Source organism: Rhinoderma darwinii, chromosome 5 (genome assembly GCF_050947455.1).
Source record: "Rhinoderma darwinii isolate aRhiDar2 chromosome 5, aRhiDar2.hap1, whole genome shotgun sequence".
Lineage (NCBI taxonomy): Eukaryota > Metazoa > Chordata > Amphibia > Anura > Rhinodermatidae > Rhinoderma > Rhinoderma darwinii.
Window position 1 is genome coordinate 249,481,823 of NC_134691.1, and position 24,476 is coordinate 249,506,298.

A 24,476-nucleotide genomic window follows, 5' to 3' on the forward strand; every position below is an offset into this window, starting at 1 on the left:
TTAACTCCTTAGTGACCAGCCTAATTTATGCCTTAATGACCAAGCAATGTTTTTATTATTTTCATCATCACATTCAAAGAGCTATAAGGTTTTTATTTTTCTGTCGACAGCTGTATGAGGACTTATTTTTTTGTGGATTGAGTTGTATTTTTTCAATAGCACAATTTTGGGGTACATATAATTTTTTTGATTAACTTTTATGATTTTTTTTTGGGGGGGATAGAAAACAGCAATTGTGCCATTGTTTTTTTGCATTTTACGCCATTCGCTGTGCGGCATAAATAACATTACCTTTATTCTGTGGGTTGGTACGATTACGGCGATAACAAATATATATTGTTTTGGCGCTGAGTTATTCAGATTGAAGGTTAAATTGTGGTCACTTGCACTTTCCAATGCCAAAGCCACACTTGTTAAATTGTTGTTGACACTTTTCATAATTTGGCAATTAGCCTAGCCACACTCTTGTGCGGGCCATTTGCACACAACGCACACGGACCTTCGTCCCTCATATGACCTCTACCGGTGGTGCTCGCGAACACATGCCCGATCAAATAATGTAAGCTTTCCGTTCCTATTACACACACCTCTATAATCTACCTAGATGCTCTCGAGACCTGGCTACCCATTCTAGACTTAACTTTATATGGTCCTATTTTCTGAACTCTGGGTTGGGTCGTATCCCACCTGATGCCCTTGAGCTACTAGACTCTGTCCTCAGAAGAATTTAATTTAGCTCTAAAAACCTCTCCATTCGGTAAAGCCCTGGGTCCAGATGGCCTGTCACTACCCGATTATAAAAAATTTGCGACTTGCCATGCTCACCCATCCCTAACAGCATTTAATACTATCCCTGTGGGTAGAGCGATGCCCCTCGACACTGAGAGCCCACATAACAGTCATTCCCAAAGAAGGTAAAAACTATTCCCTGTGTAGTAACTACCGCACAATCTTTCTCCTTAATTTAGATCTAAAGATTATTGCCACTCGTCTTACCCCATTCCTGAGATTATTCATGCCCTGGGGGAATTTAATTCGTTTAATGCTGGTTCCTACCATCCCCAAGTATATGTAGACTTAGTCCCAGTTTTAGTTACATAGTTTGTACGGTTGAAAAAAGACACATGTCCATCAAGTTCAACCAAGAGATGGGAAAGGGGAAGTAAAAAATTTCTACACATAGGAGCTAATATTTTTTTGTTATAGGAAATTATCTAAGCCTTTTTTAAAACCATCTACTGTCCCTGCTGTGACCAGCTCCTGCGGTAGACTATTCCATAAATTCACCGTTCTCACAGTAAAGAAGGCTTGTCACCTCTGCAGGTTGAACCTTTCTTTTTCCAGACGGAGGGCGATCCCCCTTGTTTTTTGAGGGGGATTTACATGGAACATAATTTCACCATAGTTGTATGTACAGTGTAGGTTCCCACCTCATAGAGGTCGTGGCAGGTGGGCTTACACAATTTGATCAAAATGTGCGCGAAGAACCTCCCTATTGTAAGTAGATTTAGCAGTAATACGTATTTGTTTATATTTAGTGGCTTAGGTGGCATTAGTGTTCGCAATGTGCTTTCGCTATATTCTTGTGTCCTGTAAGATTATTCATGGTGATCAGGTAGGTTTGCTGTCTTTGGGAGAAGCCAGGGATAATACCATACGGGCCATCAACCTCATTGACCATGTCAACGGCTCCCCCACTCCTACTATTTTGCTCTTCACGGATGCCGAGAAAGCCTTTGACTGCGGAGACTCTTTCCTACATCAGTCTTGGTCGGTTTATGCTTCGCTAGATTTCTAGTTTCTATTCCTCTCCCTCGGCATCCATGAAGATCAATGGCCACCTTTCATGCTCATACCCCATTACTAGTGGAATCCACCAGTACTGCCTGCTACCCACTTTGATCTTTATCCTATGCCTAGAACCCTTCCTTTGCGTCATCTGACAAAATCGGGACATAAATTGGTGTGTCAGTTAGTAAAAGGTTTTATAAAGTTGCAGCTTACGCAGATGACCTTCTGTTTTTCATCTCTTGCCCTGACATCTCGGTAACTAACCTGCTAGCTGAATTAAAATCTTATTCAACTCCGTCCAATTTTAAAATTAATTAAAAAAAAAAAACGGAAGCGCTCAATACCTCCCTAATTCCCCTGATGGTGTCAGTTCTGGCGGATTCCTTCCCCTTCCGTTGGGCTGCTTCCTCCCTTAAATATCTTGTGATTTTCCTAACATGCAACCCCTCTCAATTGTATCCATGTAATTATCCCCCCTTTTACGTACTATCGAAGGTGGCTTCGGCAGATGGTCCAAAGGCACCTTTTCCTGGTTCCGTCACTGCTCCATTTTCAAGATGAATGTCTTGCCCTGCCTGCTATATTTTTTCAAGCTCTCCCCATACACCTGCCACGTTTATTATTTAGTTCCCTTTCCTCTCTACTCACCAAATTTATATGGTCTTAAAAACCGGCCCGTATTGCTAGTTTGATCCCGTCCTAACCAAAATAGGCTAGTGGCCTGGGAATCTTAGATCTTAACCTTTACTATCAAGCAGCACACTTGGTCAATATTATATACTGGTGTAGACATGATTTCTCCTAAGCCTTGGGTTTTGTTAGAGCAAACAATAGCCCCTTTTCCCCTTCATACGGCCCCATAGTTATTGGACCAGTTTACACCACACATGCGGTCTCATCCTCTTATTGCACCCACATTACATGTAGCATCCCTTTCGTACCCTCACCTGAGTATCTCCCCGTCGCCACCGTATCCTATCTTAGACAATCCAACATTTCCACTGGGTCGTGAACCGGGCCCCTTCAGCCGATGGCTTAGTTCACGCAAGACACAATCTCGTCACTTTTTTTGTAGACGATACCTGGAAGACGACATCACAACTCAGATACTTCGGATCCCTGCTCCTTAGCCCCTTGGCAGGCATCACAACTTTGTCAGTTTCTGCTGTCTCTCTACAACAGGATACTTGCGTCATGCTCTCTCCCTTCTTTATAATTTACTTATGCGAAAAGAAAATTAAGGAGCGCAGAATACCCGACAAATAAGATTACGCTATAGAAAAAGTGTTCACAAAGAAAATCATCCACTTACTCTATGTGAGTGGTAATACATTACCACCCACAAACATTCCACAGCACATAACTACCTCCTTTAATAGCCACTGCAATCCTACCGGAACACCTCAATCTTGAGTTCCGTATGATATCATTTACTTATTTCGCCAGCAGAACAGGCACATCCATCCTATATGACAAACTGGGAGGCAGACCTTAAATGGGTTATCCGGGGACCAAAAATGTTTCATATTTTTATATGAAAAGAGGTCCCTTACTAATATTGATGACGCGCTGACACGGCCCCACGTGGCGGAGGGCTTGCTTCCTGTGCTGTTGGTGTCGGCGTGCTCTGCTCGGGGACTCCAGTACTGCTGCCGACGTCACTGTCTATATATGGACAGTGACTTCAGGGGTTTCCTAAAGCTGGAGTTCCGGAGCAGAGCATCACCTGATGCTCTGCCCAGGGACTCCAGCACTGCTGCCAACGTCCCTGTCACTGTCCATATATGGGCAGTGATGTCTGCAGCAGTACTGGAGTCCCCGAGCAGAGCATCAGCTGATGCTCTGCCTGGGGACTTCCATACTGCTGCCGAAATCACTGTCCGTATATGGACAGTAACGTTGGCAGCAGTGCTGGAGTCCCCAGGCAGAGCATCTGCTGATGCTCTGCTCGGGGACTCCTGAGATAGGAGACCCCTGAAGTCACACTCCATATATGGACAGTGCAGTCGGCAGCACTAGTGGAGTCCCCGAGCAGAGAATCAGCTGATGCTCTGCCTGGGGACTCCTGTACTGCTTTCGACGTCACTGTCCATATATGGACAGTGATGTCGGCAGCAATACTGGAGTCCCCGAGCAGAGCATCAGCTGATGCTCTGCCTGGAGACTCCTGTACTGCTTTCGACGTCACTGTCCATATATGGACAGTGATGTCGGCAGCAATGCTGGAGTCCCCAAGCAGAACATCAGCTGGTGCTCTGCTCGGGAACTCCAGCGATAGGAAACCCTGAAGTCACTGACCAAATGTTGGGAGCAGTTCTGGATTCCTGAGCAAAGCGCTAGCTGATGCTCTGCTCGGGGACTCCAGCAATAGGCAGTGTGACAGCCCTTGCGGTCATGCCATTAATAACACGCCGTCACGAACAGCACAAAAAGCAAGCCGTCAGTCACGTGGGGCCGTGTTGGCGCATCATCAATATTAGAAAAGCTACACGACTACCGAGAACAGTTCGCCGGGTTTGAACGGCACCATTTAGTACCGAATTTTCAATTAAAGTATATTAGTAGGTGACTTATTTTTGCATAAAAATATGAATGCAAAGCAATTTTTGGTCCCCGGATAACCCCTAAAACATCAGTTTTTTTTTGCAGATTATCATGCCCACTTGTACACTATGACTCAAAAATCCTCAGTTTTCCCTGTCTATTGGAGGTGTGGTTTTCAGGTAGGAGATCTTTTACACACTTTTTTGGGTTGTCAAAAATTGACCACCTTTTGGGACGCTGTCTGGTGTGTCCTTTCAAAATTCACCGATTTATGTTATCCTGGCTTCTTACTACTTCATCTGTGCTACATCCCTATTTTTCTCCTACAAGAAGTTCATTGTTCCTCACCTGGTCAGTGCAGCTCGCTCTTGTATACCGGCTCTATGGAATAGAGCTGACCTGCCTGTGACACGCCTTTTAGATTCAGAAAATCCAAGAGGTAAAACGCATGGAGGATCTTACTGCCTCCTTGAGTGATGCCCATGACAAATTTCTGCGTTCCTGGCACTACTAGTTGAGTTTTGAAAATTCTCAGAAATATGTCTCCCTGATTGCTTAACTGGTTCCCGACCGCTGGCTGTATTTTTACGGTCAGGGTCCTTAAAACCCGAGCCATAGACTTTTTACGGCTCGGGTTTTAACTTGCTGCCCCCGTGATCGGGCAGCTGAATGTCGGGTCTCCGGCTGACAGTGACTGCCGGGGACCCTGTGGAGAGGATAGAAGCAGCTTTCGCTGCTTCTGTCTTCTCCGATGTCTTTTTACACAGCGCTCAATGAACGCTGTGTATAGGAATAGAGACAGCAGCAGCGGCGCGGTCTCTATTCCTCCTGGTCATCATGTAACTGGTCACATGATCGCCGGGTGCCGTTACTGGCAGACTGCTGCTGGGTCTTACAAGACCCAGCACAGCCCTGTTAGTGACAATCGTCACTATGAGAGGGCTGATTTCCCCTGTAACTTGGGCTGCTGTGCAGCTCCAGTTACAGTGGAAAAACATGGTGTAAAAGAAAGAAAAAAAATATATAAAGTTCCCCAAAGGTCTTTTTTGACCTTTGAGGGACAGACCATAGTAATAAAAAAATAGTAAGGTAAAGTGCAAAAAAATAAATAAATAATAAATACACATAAAATACCCACCCCAAAAAAAAAACGTTCCCCCCCCCGCCAATCATTGTTGTAACGCTAGCTGTCCTGCCCCCACTTCACGCACTCCCGGAGTCTATCGGAGCTCGACAGGCAGCTAAACACCTTCCTACTAGCCAATAAATGAGACTGGTTGAAATTCTGTAGCTTTATTAACTGGTCATAGGATTAGGGTAAAACTGAGGAACAAACAAGAATATACATGCCATTAGATTACAGCAATACATAAGAACAAGGCACATTGAATAAATGTACTACATATACAGGTAACAGGCTGACATATATTAAGCCTATATACAAATAAACAGTAGAGATAACAGTTATAGTACAGTATGAACAGTGTATGGCAGTACAAATACAGTATAGGACCATACATGGCTGACCATGAGGCTAGGCCGAGCTTCACAACTACACCAACTGATATATTACAGTCCCATGTAACAGAGTGAATACTGTCCTAACAGTATTCCTGTGGCTGCTGACAGCCAGTAATATAAACCATCTATCTGCTTACCGACTATACTTGGACGAGAAGGATGGAATGAATCAAAATGGTCTTCTCTCTGAGCAGATATAGAAGAGACTGCCCTTCTTCCCAGAATGCTTTTCACCTTCTCATGGGTGGGGAAAACAAGAAATTACACAAAGGAGGAAATTACTAACACTGGCCACTAGATGGCACCTGGAGCACTAATTACTTGCATAGAAAATAACGTCACAAATCTCAGTCTATAACATCACGCCTATGAGCAGCACACTCCCCGTCTGGCGTCAATCGATGCCACCATCAGAGTCCCCAGATGAAAACAGTAAAATAAGTTCTGTTACTGGTCTGAGAAATAGTTTGGTCTCCTTCTGATTATGAACCTTGACCTCAACTTTCCGGACGTTCCCATCCTCTCCTGGGAATGTTTTAGTAACGAGACCTAGAGGCCACTCATTCCTATGTGCTTGACAGTCTTTCATAAGCACGACATCACCAGTTCTGATGTTAGGTTTGGTGTTCTGCCATTTATTCCTTGGTTGTAGCGTGGAGATGTATTGCTTTTTCCACCTATCTCAAAAGGTATTGGCAAGGCTTTGTACTTGTCTCCATTGACATTTGTAAAGGTCTTTGGTACTGAATTCTCCAGCGGGAGCATGAGCAGTGCTAGTCTTCTGAGTAACCAACATTAGAGGAGTAAGGATTACTGGATCTTCAGGATCACTTGAGACTGGAGTTAAAGGTCTGGCATTAATGATGGCTGATACTTCTGTCTTGAAAGTAGTCAAGCACTCATGGGTAAGCCTTGCTGTACCCACTTGCAGGAAGATGGAGTCCAGGATTCTATGTGCTATACCTATCATTGTTTCCCAAGCTCCACCCATGTGAGAAGAATGGGGTGGATTGAAAGTACAATTGCAACCTCGCTCACTTAGGTATCTCTCGACACTCATTGTATCCAGGTTTGCAGGAATTTGTAGCTCTTTGGCTTTAACAGAAGCATCAGAAAACACACACAGTCTTTGTATTGGAATTTCTGTAGATTGCACAGGGGCATATAGACGTGCAACATGTAGACTAGATAGAGTGGTTAAAGAGTTCCTCCACTCTACCCACAGACCTCTCTTTTCAGTGGGAAGTGGATCATCCCAGTCGGAAGGATCACAAGTTAAATCTCTGAGTATTGCTTTACCTTGTATGGTGACAGGAGCTGCAAATCCTAAAGGGTCATACAAGCTGTTTATAGCAGACAGGACTCCCCTCCGAGTAAAGGGTTTTTCCTCCCTGCTGACTTGGAAGGTAAAGGTGTCAAACTTTAAGTCCCAGAGTAACCCAAGACTATGTTGCATGGGAAGAGTGTCAGTTCCCAAATCTAAGCCCTTTTGAGTGGTCGTGTGAAGGAAAGGCTTCCATCAATTCTTTACTGTTGGAGGCGATTTTGTGGAGTCTCACGTTTGAACTGGCGAGCATTTCCTGAGCTCTTTTAAGAAGACTGATTGCACACTCATTTGTAGGCAAGGATTTTAAGCAGTCATCCACATAAAAGTATTTTTCTACAAAGTGTCTAACATCTGACCCATATTCTTTCTCACCCTCCTTAGCTGAATGTTTGAGTCCATAAATAGCCACTGCAGGGGAAGGACTGTTACCAAAGATGTGTACCCGCATGCGGTACTCTATGGGGTCTTTGGAGGGATTGTTCTCCTTGAACCAAAAGAACCTTAAGAAGTTCCTGTGTTCTTCTTTAACAAGGAAGCAATGGAACATTTGTTGGATGTCAGCCATGAATGCAACAGAGTCTCTGCGAAAGCGGAGAAGTACTCCTAGGAGTCGGTTGTTGAGGTCTGGACCTGACAGGAGGACATCGTTTAAAGAGACACCCTCATGTTTGGCACTAGAGTCAAGTACCACTCTTATCTGACCAGGTTTCTTTGGGTGGTATACACCGAATATGGGTAGGTACCAGCACTCCTCTGTGTCCTTTAAGATAGGAGCTATCTCTGCATGATCATTCTCAAATATTTTTTCCATGAATGTAAAGAAGTGGTCTCTCATATCTGGCTTTCTCTGCAAATTACGTCTAAGGGAAGTGAAGCATTTATAGACTTGTTCTCGGTTGTTAGGCAGGCGTTGTCTCTTGGACCTGAAGGGAAGGGGTGAAACCCAGCTATTTGATTTATCTTTGACTATTTCCTGCTCCATTATTGATAAGAACAGTCTATCCTCATGTGACATTGCCACCTGATTGTCTTCCTTTGTTCTCTGGAAGACTGTGCATCCTAAGTGGTCTTGGTCCCTGTCACAAGCATGGTTGTCATAGGAGTTGCCTATGAAGGGACAGGGCAGATGGATGCTGTGAGGTAGCTCTTTTATGAGGAAATTGCTTTGACATTGTTGGAAAAGAGAAGGGCGTCCATTCTCTAGTGTGCTAGTAAGCATGTTGCTAACTGAGGGTGGTTTGTGCACACTTCCTAGACAAACATCTCCTATAATCACCCATCCTAGGTCAAGTCTCTGGGCATATGGAGCATTGTGAGGACCATTGATTTGATCTCTAGCTTTGTGAACTTGTAAAATATCTCTCCCAAGAAGCAGGATTATCTGAGCCTGTGGATCTAATTCTGGTATGAGATAACTTATATGTCTCAAATGGGGTTGGTGTTTTGCAGCATCCGCTGTAGGGATTTCAGACCTGTTATCAGGGATCTGGTTACACTCAATTATAGTTGGTAAAGGCAAGGATGTGTAACCATCTATAGACTCGACTTGGTAACCAGTAGCTCTCCTCCCCGCCGTCTCAACAGTGCCAGCACAAGTCTTTAGGGAGTAGGGAGAGCTGGGTCCTTTTAATTTTGAAAATTTCAAAGAAGGTAGATCTGGCTAGAGACTTGTTACTCTGGTCATCGAGAATTGCATAGACTTTAATAGCTTTGTCTTTGTGGCCTGTTGGGTAAACTCTGACTAGGCAGATTTTTGAACAGGACCTGCCACCTATAAGTCCTTTGCAGACCTCAGTACATTGAGAAGTAACTGCTGGTGTCTCTGTATCAGTGTTCATTTCCTCTCCGCCCTGCTCCTGGGCACTTACTGCATGTGTCCATGGTGGTGGCCCAGGGTGTAAAGCTGTGTTGTGATCTGTGCTGTCACATTCTGTACATTTTACACTGACCTTACAGTCCTTGGCGAAATGTGATGTCGCTAAGCAGCATTTGTAGCATATCTTGTTTTCTCTGAGCAAGAAATTGCGGTCCTCCATGGACTTCTCCCTGAAGGCTCTGCATTTCAGTAGGGAATGTGGCTTCTTGTGCAGGGGACACTGCTTACTGGGATCCTGGAATCTGTCCTCTTGGTGAGAGGAGCTTGAAGACCTGTAGGGATAACCTTTAAGAGAAACATTAGTTTTGTGAACTGCCACTGGTGTTTTATGCTGCTTGAAACCAGAAGGAGTGGCACAGGATAGTGTAAGATCGAAGCTAGGATCATTCCTAATTCTTGCTTGCTGTGTAATAAATTCCACAAACACACTGAAAGGAGGGAATGGTACGTTGTGAATTTGCTTGTACCTAGAGCCATGTGTGACCCACTTCTCCTGCAGGTTGTAGGGAAGTTTTTGGATTATAGGGTTGACACCTCTGGCTGTGTCAAGGAATGCAAGTCCCAATAAATCTCCTTCTGCCTTGGCGACCTCTAGTTCCATTAAAAGGTCACTAAGTTCCCTAAGTTTTTGGTAGCCCTTACTAGCTATTTTAGGGAAGTCATCAATTCTTTTGAATAATGCACTTTCTATCACCTCTGCCGAGCCATAACACTCATCAAGTCTGTCCCAGATCATCTTAAGACCTGTTTCTGGGTAGTTTATGTTGATGGCCCTGATCCTCTTAGCATGCTCAGCAGATTCATTTCCAAGCCATTTCACTAGGAGATCTAGCTCTTCTCTGCATGACAAGTCTAAGTCTCTGATAACATTCTGTAAAGAGGATCGCCAAGCTCTAGAGTTCTCAGGATTATCGCTAAACTTTACAAGTCCCTTGGTGACCAGCTCACGTTGAGCAAAGAACTTAGCAAAGTCTATTGTGGCTTGGTTAGTACTGAGACAGGTTGGCGGAACATTGCCATGGTGAGAGTGTGGTGTGTGGTCATACCTGTTAGGAGTCTCTGCTTCAGGCTCGCCCGTGCCATACCGTTTTGGGGTGAAGAAACTTCCTGTATACTGGAATGGAGGTTGGGTTCTTTGGTGAGCAGGGAAGTTGACTTGAGCTGTGTCATTCTCTTGCTTGCAGAACTGTGGTCTGAGGTCAGCTTCCTGACGCAAGGTCTGGTGTGTTTGACTTGGCTCTCTGATGATCTCTTTTGTTTCTTGTGCAGTCTGAGAGTTACTGATGGAGTGTTGAAGGACATATTCTGAAGTGCGCTGTAGTGCATCTTTGGGATCCTGTTCTAGGCCTAGCACATTGCTATGTCTGCTGTGCTCACTGTCAGGGTATGCGGCTGCTTCTAAGACTTCTGCTTCAGCTATGGCAGCTGCTGCTTCCTTTTCAATGGTGAGCTTTGCAAGTGTCGCTTCCAGGCGCGCCCTTTCCAGGTCTAGCGAGGCTTGTTGTTGCACTTTCTCTGCTTCCAAGGATGCTTGTCGTTGTGTACCCCTTGAAAAAGCTACCGCGAAACGCGCGTCGGGGCTCCTGCTGTGGACATTCATTTACACTGATCTGGCATGCAATATATTGGTTGGTATGGCTTCTGGGACTTATTATGACTTTAGGTGATTTTCTGGTTTCTATACCTACATACTCACACTGACTACTCAGTGTTGGCTACTTAGCTTTTTTTGCATGTCATTTTTTGACCAGGGTCTATACTATACTGTTAAGTCTTTGCATATCTTTCTGGAGATACAGCTCCAGGCTTCTGCTATATATTCATTTGAGTATACACATTTATGGCATGACTGTCAGTATGATTCTTGTTTGGCATTTTCTGATTTATTGTATATATGCCATTTGTCAATAAATCTCATGTTGTCCACTGTGCATATTTTAATTGTTTGTGGTTTTTAGGTCTTGATGGCCAAAATGTTCTTGTATTTATTGTAATAAAGGATTATATATTTTTGCATATTCTTTGGTTGTACTGGGTTTTATATTTTACCCTTAGGGGTGCTAATATCTGTCCTCACATACAGTTATAGGTATTTATTACGTGTTTTTCTTGATATGTGTGGACGTTTACCATAACGTTTATTGTTAGGTCTGGTTCTATATAGGTATTTATTGTTGTAATTTCAGTTGCATCTCTTGCTCAGCAAAGGTGGCCCGTGTCTTTGCTGCTTCAGCCTTTGCGCGGGCGATGGCGGCTGCATTGCCAACAGATTATGCCTTGGAGGAACTGACATGTGATCTTGTCTTGAGAGAAGATGTCTGGCTTCGTGACATAGTTTGACCGTAGAGATCGCCGTGTTGCCTGTTTGCAGGTGACTGCGTAGACAGTAGCAGACCTCAGTGTAGTCTTAATCTTTTCCTTCTTGATTCCAGCAGTCGTTTTACTGTCCTGCCCCCACTTCACGCACCCCCGGGGTCTATCGGAGCTCGACAGGCAGCTAAACACCTTCCTACTAGCCAATAAATGAGACTGGTTGAAAGTCTGTAGCTTTATTAACTGGTCTTAGGGTAAAACTGAGGAACAAACAAGAATATACATGCCATTAGATTACAGCAATACATAAGAACAAGGCACATTGAATAAATGTACTACATATACAGGTAACAGGCTGACATATATTAAGCCTATATACAAATAAACAGTAGAGATAACAGTTATAGTACAGTATGAACAGTGTATGGCAGTACAAATACAGTATAGGACCATACATGGCTGACCATGAGGCTAGGCCGAGCTTCACAACTACACCAACTGATATATTACAGTCCCATGTAACAGAGTGAATACTGTCCTAACAGTATTCTTGTGGCTGCTGACAGCCAGTAATATAAACCATCTATCTGCTTACCGACTATACTTGGACGAGAAGGATGGAATGAATCAAAATGGTCTTCTCTCTGAGCAGATATAGAAGAGACTGCCCTTCTTCTTCCCAGAATGCTTTTCACCTTCTCATGGGTGGGGAAAACAAGAAATTACACAAAGGAGGAAATTACTAACACTGGCCACTAGATGGCACCTGGAGCACTAATTACTTGCATAGAAAATAATGTCACAAATCTCAGTCTATAACATTACGCCTATGAGCAGCACACTAGCGCTGACCCAATTACCCTAATATAGACATGTAATATATAAAAATTTACGGTAGACAATGACTATCACAAATAAAAGGTCTATTTTATGGTAAAACTATGTTATTACCAAAAAAAAAATAGCTGAAACGTAAAAATGCTTATTTTTTTACTATTTATTTTCAAACTTTATGAATAAAAATTCTAAAATAGCAAAAAAGGTGTGTATAAATGCGATAAAAAAGAAACCTGCATTGTCTACGGAAAAAATGTCGCAAAAATCACATCGTTAGCTCAACAAATAAAAAATTTATAGCCATTTAACGAACACGTGCTAAGAATGGCTAAACAGTGTCTGGTCCTGAAGGTGCAAAATAGCCCGGTCCTGAACTGGTTAAAAGAAAAGATTGTGCTTCTTGATGCTGTTAACAGGTTTGTCCTCATATCTCCCCACCTCTTCCCCTTTACCCCCTCTCCCTTCAGCTTTTTTTTTTTTTCTCTCTATCTCTCCTCTTCTTTTCCTCAACAGGACCTTTGTTGTATATATTGTTTTGGTTGGATTTGACCACTGTTATATTGAAATTATCTTTCACCTAACTGTATGTTACTTCATTGTGAATGTGGCTGTATTTCTTTTATATATCTTGAATAAAAACCAGAATAAAAGAAAAATATGTGTATATATATTTTTTGTTTTACTACTTTTGTACAATAAAAACACTTTTAAGCAAAAATATTTGGTTTTTGCATCGCCACATCTGCTGGTATATTAGACTACACTTCTATTAATTCATTTAACCCTTTCAGGACCGAGCTCATCTTCAGGAACAGCCCCATTTTTTTCAAATCTGACATGTCATTTTATGTGGTAATAACTCTGGGAATGCTTTTGCCTAGCCAAGCGATTCTGAGATTATTATCTCGTGACATGTTGTACTTTATGTTCGTGGAAAAAATTTGGTCAATAAATTCATTGCTTATTTGTTAAAAACAACAAAATGTAACAAAATTATGATTTTTCTCATTTTAAATGTATCTGCTTGTAAAACAGATAGAAACTAGTTTGTGTGGTATTTTTATTTCACATATTCCTTATGTCTACTTTATATTTGCATAGTTTTTTGAATATTATTTTATTTTTCTAGGACTTTACAAGGCTTAGAACTTTAGCAGCAATTTCTCACATTTTCAAGAAAATTTCAAAAGGCTATTTTTCAAGGACCAATTCAGTTCTGAAGTGGCTTTGAGGGCCTTATGTACTGGATAGACCCCATAAATCATCCCATTTTAAAATCTGCACCCCTCAAATTATTCGGAACAGCATTCAGAAAGTTTCTTAACCCTTTAGGCGTTTCACAGGAATTAAAGCAAAGTAGAAGGGAAATTTACAAATGTAATTTTTTTTTGCCAAATTAATTTGTAATACATTTTTTTCTGTAACACAGAAGGTTTTACCACAGAAACGCAACTCAATATTTATTGCCAAGATTTTGCAGTTTTTAGAAATATCACACATGTGGCTCTAGTGTGGTAATGGACTGAAACTAGGGATGTCACGATACCAACATTTGGACTTCGCAATACTAAACGAAGTATCGGTTTCGATACCAATTCGATACTTTGCCAACCGTAATAAAAAAATTAAAAAAAGTTCTTACATTTTCTGATGTGAGGTGCATGGTGTGATGATGAATTTAACCTCCGTGCCTCACATTAATAGTAGTTAACCCCATCATGTTTCTCAGTCACAATGGGTTAATATGTAAGGTACATGATGGGGTTAATTATTATTAATGTGAGGCACATGGAGGTTAAATTCATCACACCTCGTGCCCCACAATAAGGCTCCAAGCACACGAACATGCTTTTGCGGCCGCATTCCCCCGATAATCCACAGGAGAATTGCGGCCCCATTCATACCTAGTTTTTACGGTCCGTGCATGGCCCGGGAGCCTGCACCGCAGAAAGAACGGACATGTCTTATTACGGCCGTCTTCTGAGGTCCTGGTTCATTGAAAATAATGTCCGCAGCCATGTGCATGGCTCGCGATTTGCGGGCGGCTCGCGGCTGACAGTCCGCTGCCAGCCGACCCGAGAATCATGGCCGTGCACATGGCTACGGTCGTGTGTATGAGGCCTAATAAGTGATAGAAAGCAGTTTTTATTTTATTTTTTTACAGCGTACACATCATAAATGATGCAAAAAAATTGTTGTGCAGGTTGTTACGGCCGCACCAATACTGATTGTGTGTATATTTTATGTATTGAGACTTATTTTAATGTTTATTGTAAAAGAGGTGTATGTGTATTTTTTTAAATTTAACATTACTTTGTTTTTACTTTATTTTTTAAGGTTTAATGTACTGGCATATAGCTATATACCAGTACATTAGCCTGTGTACGGATAGTACACAGACAGTTGTTAGGTATGCCCTAAAAGGAAATCTGGTCAGACAGCCCTGGGGTCCTTCAATAGACCCTGGGCTGTCTGCCCATATATGGTATGTCCCTCAATCGCGTCACAGGAATTCCATGTGACGCAGGGGCGTAACTAGGAATGACTGAGCCCCATAGCAAACTTTTGACTGGGGCCCCCCCTCCCCTGGGTATCACTCAACCCACCCTTGTAGATAGTGCCTCCCTATAAATTCCGCCACACAGCGCCCCCTATAGATGGCACCATACAGCCCCCTGTAGATAACGCCATACAGCCCTCCCCCTGTAGATAACGCCTTACAGCCCTCCCCCTGTAGATAACGCCTTACAGCCCTCCCCTGTAGATAACGCCATACAGCCCTCCCCCTGTAGATAACGCGATACAGCCCTCCCCTGTAGATAACGCCATACAGCCCTCCCCCTGTAGATAACGCCTTACAGCCCTCCCCCTGTAGATAACGCCTTACAGCCCTCCCCCTGTAGATAATGCCATACAGCCCTCCCCCTGTAGATAACGCCATACAGCCCTCCCCCTGTAGATAACGCCAGACAGACCCCCCTGTAGATAATGCCAGACAGACCCCCCTGTAGATAACGCCATACAGCCCTAAACCCCCCCTGTAGGTAACGCCATGCAGCCCCCAACAAAAAACGACCTATAGTTTGTCCTACAAAAGACATGCATCCACAGGATAGGGGATACATGTGTGATCGCTGGCAGTGATAAGGAGAACTGGGGACCGAAAGTCCCCCGAAGTTCTCCATGACAAACCTTGGACTTCCGGCATCTGCACAGTTCAATAAAAATAAAAGCCGCGCTGGTCACGCATGCGCACAAGCGTGACCGGTGCGCAAGTCATTTCTATGGAGCTGCAGACAGACCCCGGAAGTCCGAGGTTTGTCATGGGGGAACTTTAGGTCCCCCGTTCTCCTTATCGCTGCCAGTGATCACACATGTATCACCAATCCTGTGGATAGGGGATGCATGTCTTTTGTAGAAACAACCCCTTCAGTGGCGTTGCGCTGTAGCAGCCATAGCGGCTGCTAGCAGAGCCTCCGGCCATGGGAGGGGGCCCCGTGCCGGCGGGGGAAGCGGGCCCCGTGGCAGTCGCTACGGCTGCTACTGCGGTAGTTACGCCACTGCTGTGACGCGATCCAAGGGGCATCCCCCCTTCTCATTTTCTCCTGAATGCTGCAGTCCGCTGTGATCGCAGCATTCAGGAGAATAGCGGCAGGGATGAGAGGTTTCTCTGATCTCCACCAGCGGGGCTCACAGGAAGTGCGTACTCAGTCAGCATGAGGAGATGCGGCCGGCGCTGCACTAATGAGCGGCGGTTCAGGCACTGAAGACAAAACATTGGGGTGTTTTTCAGTGCGCCCGCCATGTTCTGTCTTCAGTACCGCCGCTCATTAGTGCAGCGCCGGCCGCATCGCATCATCCTGACCGCGCGCACATGTCAGGATTCAGGAGCGGGGCACTGGCTGTATTACACAGCCGCAGCCCTGCTCTCATACATTCATGTGTTACAATACTGAGCTGTGCACAGCTAAGTATCGAAATACATGAAATAACGGTATCGAACCGTTTGGGGATGCACAGTATCGAAACCGTATCGAAGTTTCGATGCATTTTGCATCCCTAACTGAAACACAGGCCTCAGAAGCAAAGGGGCACCTAGAGGATTTTGGGGCCTCCTTTTTTTAAAATATATTTTAGGCACCATGTCAAGTTTGAAGAGGTCTTGTGGTGCCAAAACAGTGGAAACTCTCCAAAAGTGACACGGTTTTAAAACTACACACCTCAAGGAATTTATCTAGGGCTATAGTTAGCATCTTGACTCCACAGGTCTTTTGCTATATTTATTGGAGTTTGTCTGTGAAATTGAAAATCTACTTTTTTTCAGAAAAAATATTAATTTTTACAAGTAATAAAGAATAAAAAGCACTCCAAAACTTTTAACGCTATTTCTCCCGATTACGGCAATACCCCATATGTGGTAATAAACTGCTGTTTGGACCCACGGCAGAGCTCAGAAGGGAAGGAGTGCCATTTGGATTTTGGAACGCAGATTTTGCTACCCCCTTAAGGGACCAAAACAGTGGAAACCCCCCAAAAGCCAGGGGCGTAGCTAGGGGGGGCAGGCGGGGCATGTGCCCCGGGCGCAACCCGGTGGTAGGGAAGAGGGGGCGCCGAAGAGCAGCTGATCGCTGCTGATAGGCGCCCCGTATGTGGGACACCTGCAGCAGCTTAGGAAGAGCCAGGACATTACGGCGTTCTGACTGGGGTCTGTAATTTATTTTTATGTTAATTACATTATACAGGGTGGGCCATTTATATGGATACACCTAAATAAAATGGGAATGGTTGGTGATATTAACTTCCTGTTTGTGGCACATTTGTATATGGGAGGGGGGAAACTTTTCAAGCTGGGTGTTGACCATGGCGGCCATTTTGAAGTCGGCCATTTTGTATCCAACTTTAGTTTTTTCAATGGGAAGAGGGTCATGTGACATATGAAACTTATCGAGAATTTCACAAGAAAAACAATGGTGTGCTTGGTTTTAACGTTACTTTATTCTTTCATGAGTTATTTACAAGTTTCTGACCACTTATAAAATGTGTTCAAAGTGCTGCCCATTGTGTTGGATTGTCAATGCAACCCTCTTCTCCCACTCTTCACACACTGATAGCAACACCGCAGAAGAAATGCTAGCACAGGCTTCCAGTATCCGTAGTTTCAGTTGCTGCACATCTCGCTATGCTGTCTATGCTGTGAAGATACGAGATGTGATGCCAATCTGAATCTTTGCCCCGGGTGCAGGAGAACCTAGCTACGCCTCTGCAAAAGCGATCCCTTTTTGGAAACCACCCCTCAAGGAATTTTTCTATGTGTTTTATTAACATTTTGACCCCACAGTTTTTTTTGCTGAATTTAGTGGAATTCGACTGTGAAAATGAAAATCTGAAAAAACATAGAAATGTTTAATTTTTACAATAAATAAAGGAGAAAAAGAACCCCAAAAATTGTAAAGCAATTTCTCCTGATTACGGAAATATGTCATATGGGGAAATAAACTGCTGGTTGGACCCACGCAGGATTTAGAAAGGTAGGTGCAATATTTGGCTTTTGGAGCTCAAATTTAGCTGGAATAGTTATTGGGGGTCATGTCGCATTTGCAAAGCCCCTGAGGTACCAGAATAGTGGAAACACCCCAAAACTGACCCCATTTGGAAAACTATACCCCTTAAGGAATCTATTTAGGGGTATAGTGAGCGTTTAGACCCCACAGGTCTTTGGCAGACTGTAATAGGATTAGGCCGTGAAAATGAATATCAACATTTCTTCCACAAAAATGTTGTTGAATTTTTTCATTTTCATAAAGGAGAAAAAGCACCCCAACATTTGTAAAGCAATTACTCCCAAGTAAGGCAATACCTAACGTGGTCATAAATGTTTCTTCATTAGAAATTAATTAACCGTTGGACTGATCAATTTTTTGCTCTTTCATTTTAGTGTAAGGGCTTATTGTTTGCGGGAGGAGTTGTAGGTTCTAGTGACACCATTTAAAATATCATTTAATGTCCTCGGAAACTGAAAATAAAATTCTTTGCAGGCTTAAATTGGAAAAAGCTGCGATTCCTCCATTGTTTTTTGGGTTTCGTTTTTACGGCTTTCACCGTGCGGTAAAAACGACAACTTAAATTTTTCCTGACACTTAATACGATTACGGTGATACCAATTTTATACAGTTTTTAAAAAAAAATATTTTACTACTTTTACAAAGTAAAAACTATTTGTAAAAAAAAAAACAAGACTTTTCACCACATTCCGAGAGCCATAACTTTTCTTATTTTTTGGTCGATTGAGTGGTGTGAGGGCTTATTTTTTGCGGGATGAGCTGTAGTTTTTATTGGTACCATTTTTTTAAAATCACTTTTTATTAAAAAAAACTTTTTTTAATCGAAGGTGACCAAAAATAGAGATTTTGGCGTTTTAAATTCTTTATTTTTACGGTGTTCACCATGTGAGTTAAATAATAGTATATTGTAATAGTTCTGACTTTTACGGATGCAGTGATACTAATTTTGTTTATTTTTTTCATTACTTTAGAGGAAAAATAGGAAAGGGTTTTTTTTTTGGACTTAAAAAATATATTCTATATTAATAATAACTTTATTTACTTTTTGTTTTTTGCACATGTTATTAGTCCCCCTAGGGGACTTGAACCAGCGATCATTAGATCGCTGGTACAATACACTGCAATACTAATGTATTGCAGTATAATGTCATTTTACAGGCTCTTGTAAGAGCGCGATCGCTGTTCCTGTCCGTTAGTTCCGGGTGTCAGCGCATGAGCCCGCTCCATGTATAACCCCCCGCACCACGACATGCTATTAAGTCGTGGTGCGCAAAGGGGTTAATGCGCAGCGGATGGTGCAAAGTGAAAATTTAAATTTTCCACTGATATGCCATTTTAACGCACAATATGTTGTGCCCAGTTTGTACCACTGAAGACAAATACCTCATACAATGTTGAGCGGGTTCTCCCGGGTATAAAATGTCGTATATGTGGACGTAAGCTGGTGTTTGGGCACGCTGTAAGGCTCAGAAGCGAGGGAGCGCCATTTGGCTTTTGGAGTGCAGATTTAGCTTGGTAATAGTTCTGTTTGGGGTTTTGCTGGTATTTCAGTTTATAATGTGGGGGCGTATGTAAGCTGGACAGAGTACATCAGGGCATAATAAGAGGGTATAATAATGTGGTAAATAAATAATAATTCATATATATGTGGCCAGTGTCGCACTGATAAATGGTGCCCAATCTTATCCGCTTTAGGAACGCCCTGCACAATTTCTGCTATATTCTGAGAGCCAGAACTTTTTTATTTTTTTCTCCACCGGAGCTGTGTGAGGGCTTATTTGTTGCGGTACAATCTGTAGTTTTTCATTGGTACAATTTTAGGGTACGTGTGATTTTGCAATCAATTTTTATTCGATTGTTTGTTTGTTTTTTTGCCAAGCAAGCACATTTTTTTTACAGTGTTCACTATGCGCTATAAATTACATTTTACTTTTATTCTGCGGGTTGATACGATTACGGCGATACCATTTGTATGTAATATTTTTTTGTTTTGTGGTGTTTGTGCAATAAAATCACTTTTCTGTAAAATTATTTTATTTTTTTTGTTACCATATTCTGAGACCCATAACTTTTTTTTATTTTTCATTCAAAAAATCTGTGTAAGCTCTTTTTTTTTGCAGAACGGGTTGTAGTTTACATTGGTACTATTTTGGGGTACATGCGACTTTTTGATCACTTTTTATTCTATATTTCGAGAGGGGTGGTGACCAAAAAACATAGTAATTCCGGCATTGTTCTTTAATCTGTTTTTTTGCGGTGTTCACCTTGCGGGAAAAATATTATATTTTTATAGTTTGGGTCGTTACGAACGCAGTGATACCAAATATGTGTACTTTTTTTAACGTTTCAATTTTTTTCCTATAATAAAAGTCTTACAGTGAAGGAAATAAGTATTTGATCCCTTTCTGATTTTGTAAGTTTGCCCACTGTCAAAGACATGAACAGTCTAGAATTTTTAGGCTAGGTTAATTTTACCAGTGAGAGATAGATTATATAAAAAAAATAAAAATAATCACATTGTCAAAATTATATATATTTATTTGCATTGTGCACAGAGAAATAAGTATTTGATCCCTTTGGCAAACAAGACTTAATACTTGGTGGCAAAACCCTTGTTGGCAAGCACAGCAGTCAGACGTTTTTTGTAGTTAATGATGAGGTTTGCACACATGTTAGATGGAATTTTGGCCCATTCCTCTTTGCAGATCATCTGTAAATCATTAAGATTTGAAGGCTGTCGCTTGGCAACTCGGATCTTCAGCTCCCTCCATAAGTTTTCGATGGGATTAAGGTCTGGAGACTGGCTAGGCTACTCCATGAACTTAATGTGCTTCTTTTTGAGCCACTCGTTTGTTGCCTTGGCTGTATGTTTCGGGTCATTGTCGTGCTGGAAGACCCAGCCACGAGCCATTTTTTTTTTTTTTTATTATTCAAAATTTTTATTGAGTTTCAGAACACAAAAGTTACAAAACATAGTGGAGGGGAAACCTCCACACCTTAAATAAAAAACAAACAAGGTCAGTGGACCAAAGCAAAAACAAACAAAACACCAAAGGGAAAATCAATAATGTGCATCACATCTCAACATGCAAAAGAATGGTCGGTGTACAACAATAGCATGAGTAATCCTAGAGGCATAACAGGAGGTACAACTAGACCACTTAATTCAAACAGAGAAGAAGAGGCACATTACCCTAGACAGGGGAAGAGAAAGTATAGAGAAAGGCCCCAAGAGAGGGAGGGATAGGAGGGAGGGAGGGAGGGGAGAGGACAAGGGGATCCTGGACTCCAGTTCCGGCGTATTATGAATGAAAATCAGCAGCGAGCAAAAGCCATAATACATTTCACAGGGGCATAAGCCGACTCAGGTGACAGCCGTGAGATAGGAAGGAGAAGAAAGAAACACTATCCAGGGAGACCATGTAGACGTGTATTTTACCACAGCTTCCGGGGAGTGAGCCACCAAGTGTTCCATTCGCTGTATCAAGGCAACTTCCCGAAACCACTCATCTAATGTTGGGGGTATGGCCGTTTTCCACCTGCGCGGGATCACTGATTTTGCCGCCTGAAGAAGATGTCTAGTTAGGGAGCTTTTATAAACGTGTATTGGCATCGGGAACATTATGTAATGGCCGGAAGGAGGTGAAGGGAAGGTGAGCCCTAATCTACCCACCGCCCTGTCCCTGCCTACTTGCAACGACTCGCCCTAGGCGACGAGGTACAACTGGGCGGCGGTCCCTACGCTGTCTAAGTGCACAGGAAAACAAACAGGGAACATGCAAGGGAAGGGGCAGTAGCCACGGAACGCCACGAGGAAACGGAGCGGCGAACGGACAGTCAGGACCAGGACGAAGTGAGTACACCCAAGCGGGCAAGGAGACAGAAGCAAGCCAGGGGCAAAGCAAAGCAGGTCAAGCAGAACTGCAGCAAGGCAGAAGCACGGCAGAAGCAGGCTGGAGCAAGCAGCAGTGGGGCCAGGAATCCAAAAGAATTACAAGCACTGAGGGAGAGAACAGGGCAGGTAATAAAGGACAGGGGGCGGAGCTAACTCCGACAGACCAGGCCGCGATAGGCTCTCCCACTCCTGAGCCTGCCACCCTGGTTGGTGGGAGATGGTGTCAGTCGAACAGGTCTGGCCTCAGGTGTGGATTGATTAATCCCAGGAGTATACCTAGATGAAGTACCTGGCAGATCCCTAACAGTACTCCCCCTTTTATGAGGGGCCACCGGACCCTTACTAAGGGGACCCGGTTTAGTGGGGAAGAGAAGGTGGAACCTCCTGATCAATACCCCAGCGTGAACATCACGGGCAGGTACCCAAGTCCTCTCCTCCGGCCCGTATCCTCTCCAATGGACCAGGTACTGGAGGGAGCCCTGGACCATCCTACTGTCCATAATCTTGGCCACCTCGAATTCCACCCCCTCAGGGGTGAGAACGGGAACAGGAGGTATCCTCGAGGGGGACCAGGACGGGGAGCAGCGTTTAAGGAGGGAGGCATGGAAGACGTCATGTATGCGAAATGATGGGGGGAGCTCCAGACGGAAGGATACAGGGTTGAGGACTTCAATGATCTTATAAGGTCCAATAAATCGGGGAGCAAACTTCCTGGACGGGACCTTAAGGCGCAAGTTCCTGGACGACAACCAGACCAAATCCCCGACGACAAACCGGGGGTTAGCAGAACGTCTACTATCCGCCTGAATCTTTTGTGCGCTCTGGGACGCCTCTAGGTTCTTCTGAACCTGGGCCCAGACAGTGCACAGTTCCCGATGAACATCCTCTACCTCAGGATTATTGGAACAACCAGGGGAGACGGAGGAGAATCTTGGGTTAAACCCGAAATTACAGAAAAACGGGGAGACCCCTGACGAGTTACTGACCCGGTTATTCAAGGAAAATTCAGCAAGGGGAAGGAATGAGACCCAATCGAATTGACAGTCAGAGATGAAACACCTTAAATATTGTTCCAGGGATTGGTTGGTCCTTTCCGTTTGGCCATTAGTTTCGGGATGGAAGGCGGAGGAGAAGGACAGATCAATCTCCAACTTTTTACAAAAAGCTCTCCAAAATAAGGAAACAAATTGTACCCCTCTGTCAGAAACGATATTGACTGGGGCCCCATGGAGACGCAGGATGTGTTTCACAAACAAAGAAGCTAACGTCTTGGCGTTAGGTAGCTTCTTAAGGGGCACAAAGTGGCACATCTTGCTGAAGCGGTCGACAACCACCCACACCACCGACTTGCCCTGAGATGGAGGCAAATCGGTGATAAAATCCATGGAGATATGGGTCCAAGGTCTCTGGGGAATGGGCAAGGAACGTAGTAGGCCTGCAGGTCGGGACCTAGGGGTTTTGGACCTAGCGCAAACCTCACAAGCGGCGACGTAAGCCCTAACGTCTTTAGGCAACCCAGGCCACCAATAGTTTCTGGTAATGAGGTGTTTGGTGCCCAAGATGCCAGGATGACCAGATAGAGCGGAGTCATGGTTTTCCCTGAGTACCCTCAGCCGGTATTGCAGGGGAACAAACAGTTTGTCCCCAGGGACGTTCCCGGGAGCTGCACCCTGATCAGCCGCGATATCAGAAGCTAAATCAGAATCCGTGGCAGAGACGATTATACCAGGGGGTAAAATACAAGCAGGATCCTTCTCAGAAGGAGGATTGGCCATGAAACTACGTGACAGAGCATCAGCCTTAATATTCTTGGACCCAGCCCTATAGGTAACCAAGAAATTAAATCTGGTAAAGAATAGTGCCCACCGAGCTTGTCTAGGATTAAGCCTCCGGGCCGATTCTAGGAAAACCAGATTCTTGTGATCCGTAAGGACCGTTACCTGGTGTCTGGCCCCCTCCAGGAAGTGCCGCCACTCCTCAAAAGCCCATTTAATGGCTAGAAGTTCGCGGTTGCCAATATCATAGTTACTCTCCGTGGGCGAAAACTTCCTAGAGAAGTAAGCACAGGGGCGGAGATGGGTGAGGGAGCTGGTACCCTGGGACAAGACGGCCCCCACTCCCACCTCGGAAGCGTCAACCTCCACAATAAATGGCTCCTCTTGGTTGGGCTGAATCAGCACGGGGGCCGAGATAAAGCACTTCTTGAGGGTCTCAAAGGCCTGGACGGCCTCAGGGGGCCAATGGAGGACATCAGCACCCTTGCGGGTAAGGTCCGTAAGAGGCTTAGCGACGACCGAGAAGTTGGCAATAAATCTCCTGTAATAGTTGGCGAACCCTAAAAAACACTGTAACGCCTTAAGGGAGGCAGGTTGGACCCATTCCGCCACAGCCTGAACCTTGGCAGGGTCCATGCGGAATTCATGAGGAGTGAGGATTTGCCCTAAAAATGGTATCTCCTGTACCCCAAAGACACATTTTTCAGTCTTAGCAAACAGATTATTCTCCCGAAGGACCTGGAGCACCTTCCTGACATGCTCCACGTGGGAGGACCAGTCCTTGGAAAACACCAGTATGTCATCAAGGTACACAACAAGAAAATTACCCAGGTACTCTCTCAGGATTTCATTAATAAAATTCTGGAAGACAGCAGGGGCATTACACAACCCAAAGGGCATGACATAAGACATTCATTACCCCATTTGGTGAGATCCCCAGTATTCCAATCAAACGTGGGATTATGCAACTGCAACCAGGGAAGACCTAATACCAGATCAGACGATAATCCCTGCATCACCAGTACAGAGCACTGCT

At 43.9% G+C, this 24,476-nt stretch overlaps 2 protein-coding genes across 9 annotated transcripts in view; one reads left to right on the plus strand and one right to left on the minus strand.

Moving 5' to 3' along the window:
- Window positions 1–24,476, plus strand: part of SUGCT (succinyl-CoA:glutarate-CoA transferase) — a 1,185,368-nt gene that overhangs the window by 73,098 nt on the left and 1,087,794 nt on the right. The gene's annotated exons all lie outside the window — the stretch shown is intronic.
- Window positions 8,755–12,162, minus strand: LOC142651849 (uncharacterized). Its single transcript, XM_075827038.1, has 2 exons — window positions 11,968–12,162; window positions 8,755–11,632 (listed from the first exon to the last, which is right to left on the minus strand). The coding sequence occupies exon 2, from the start codon at window positions 10,657–10,659 to the stop codon at window positions 8,761–8,763; it is 1,899 nt and encodes a 632-aa protein (XP_075683153.1). The 5' UTR covers window positions 10,660–11,632; window positions 11,968–12,162; the 3' UTR covers window positions 8,755–8,760.

Excerpts from the sequence above, each read along its gene's own strand:
- LOC142651849 (XM_075827038.1), bottom strand. The coding sequence starts at position 10,659 with ATGAATGTCCACAGCAGGAGCCCCGACGCGCGTTTCGCGGTAGCTTTT.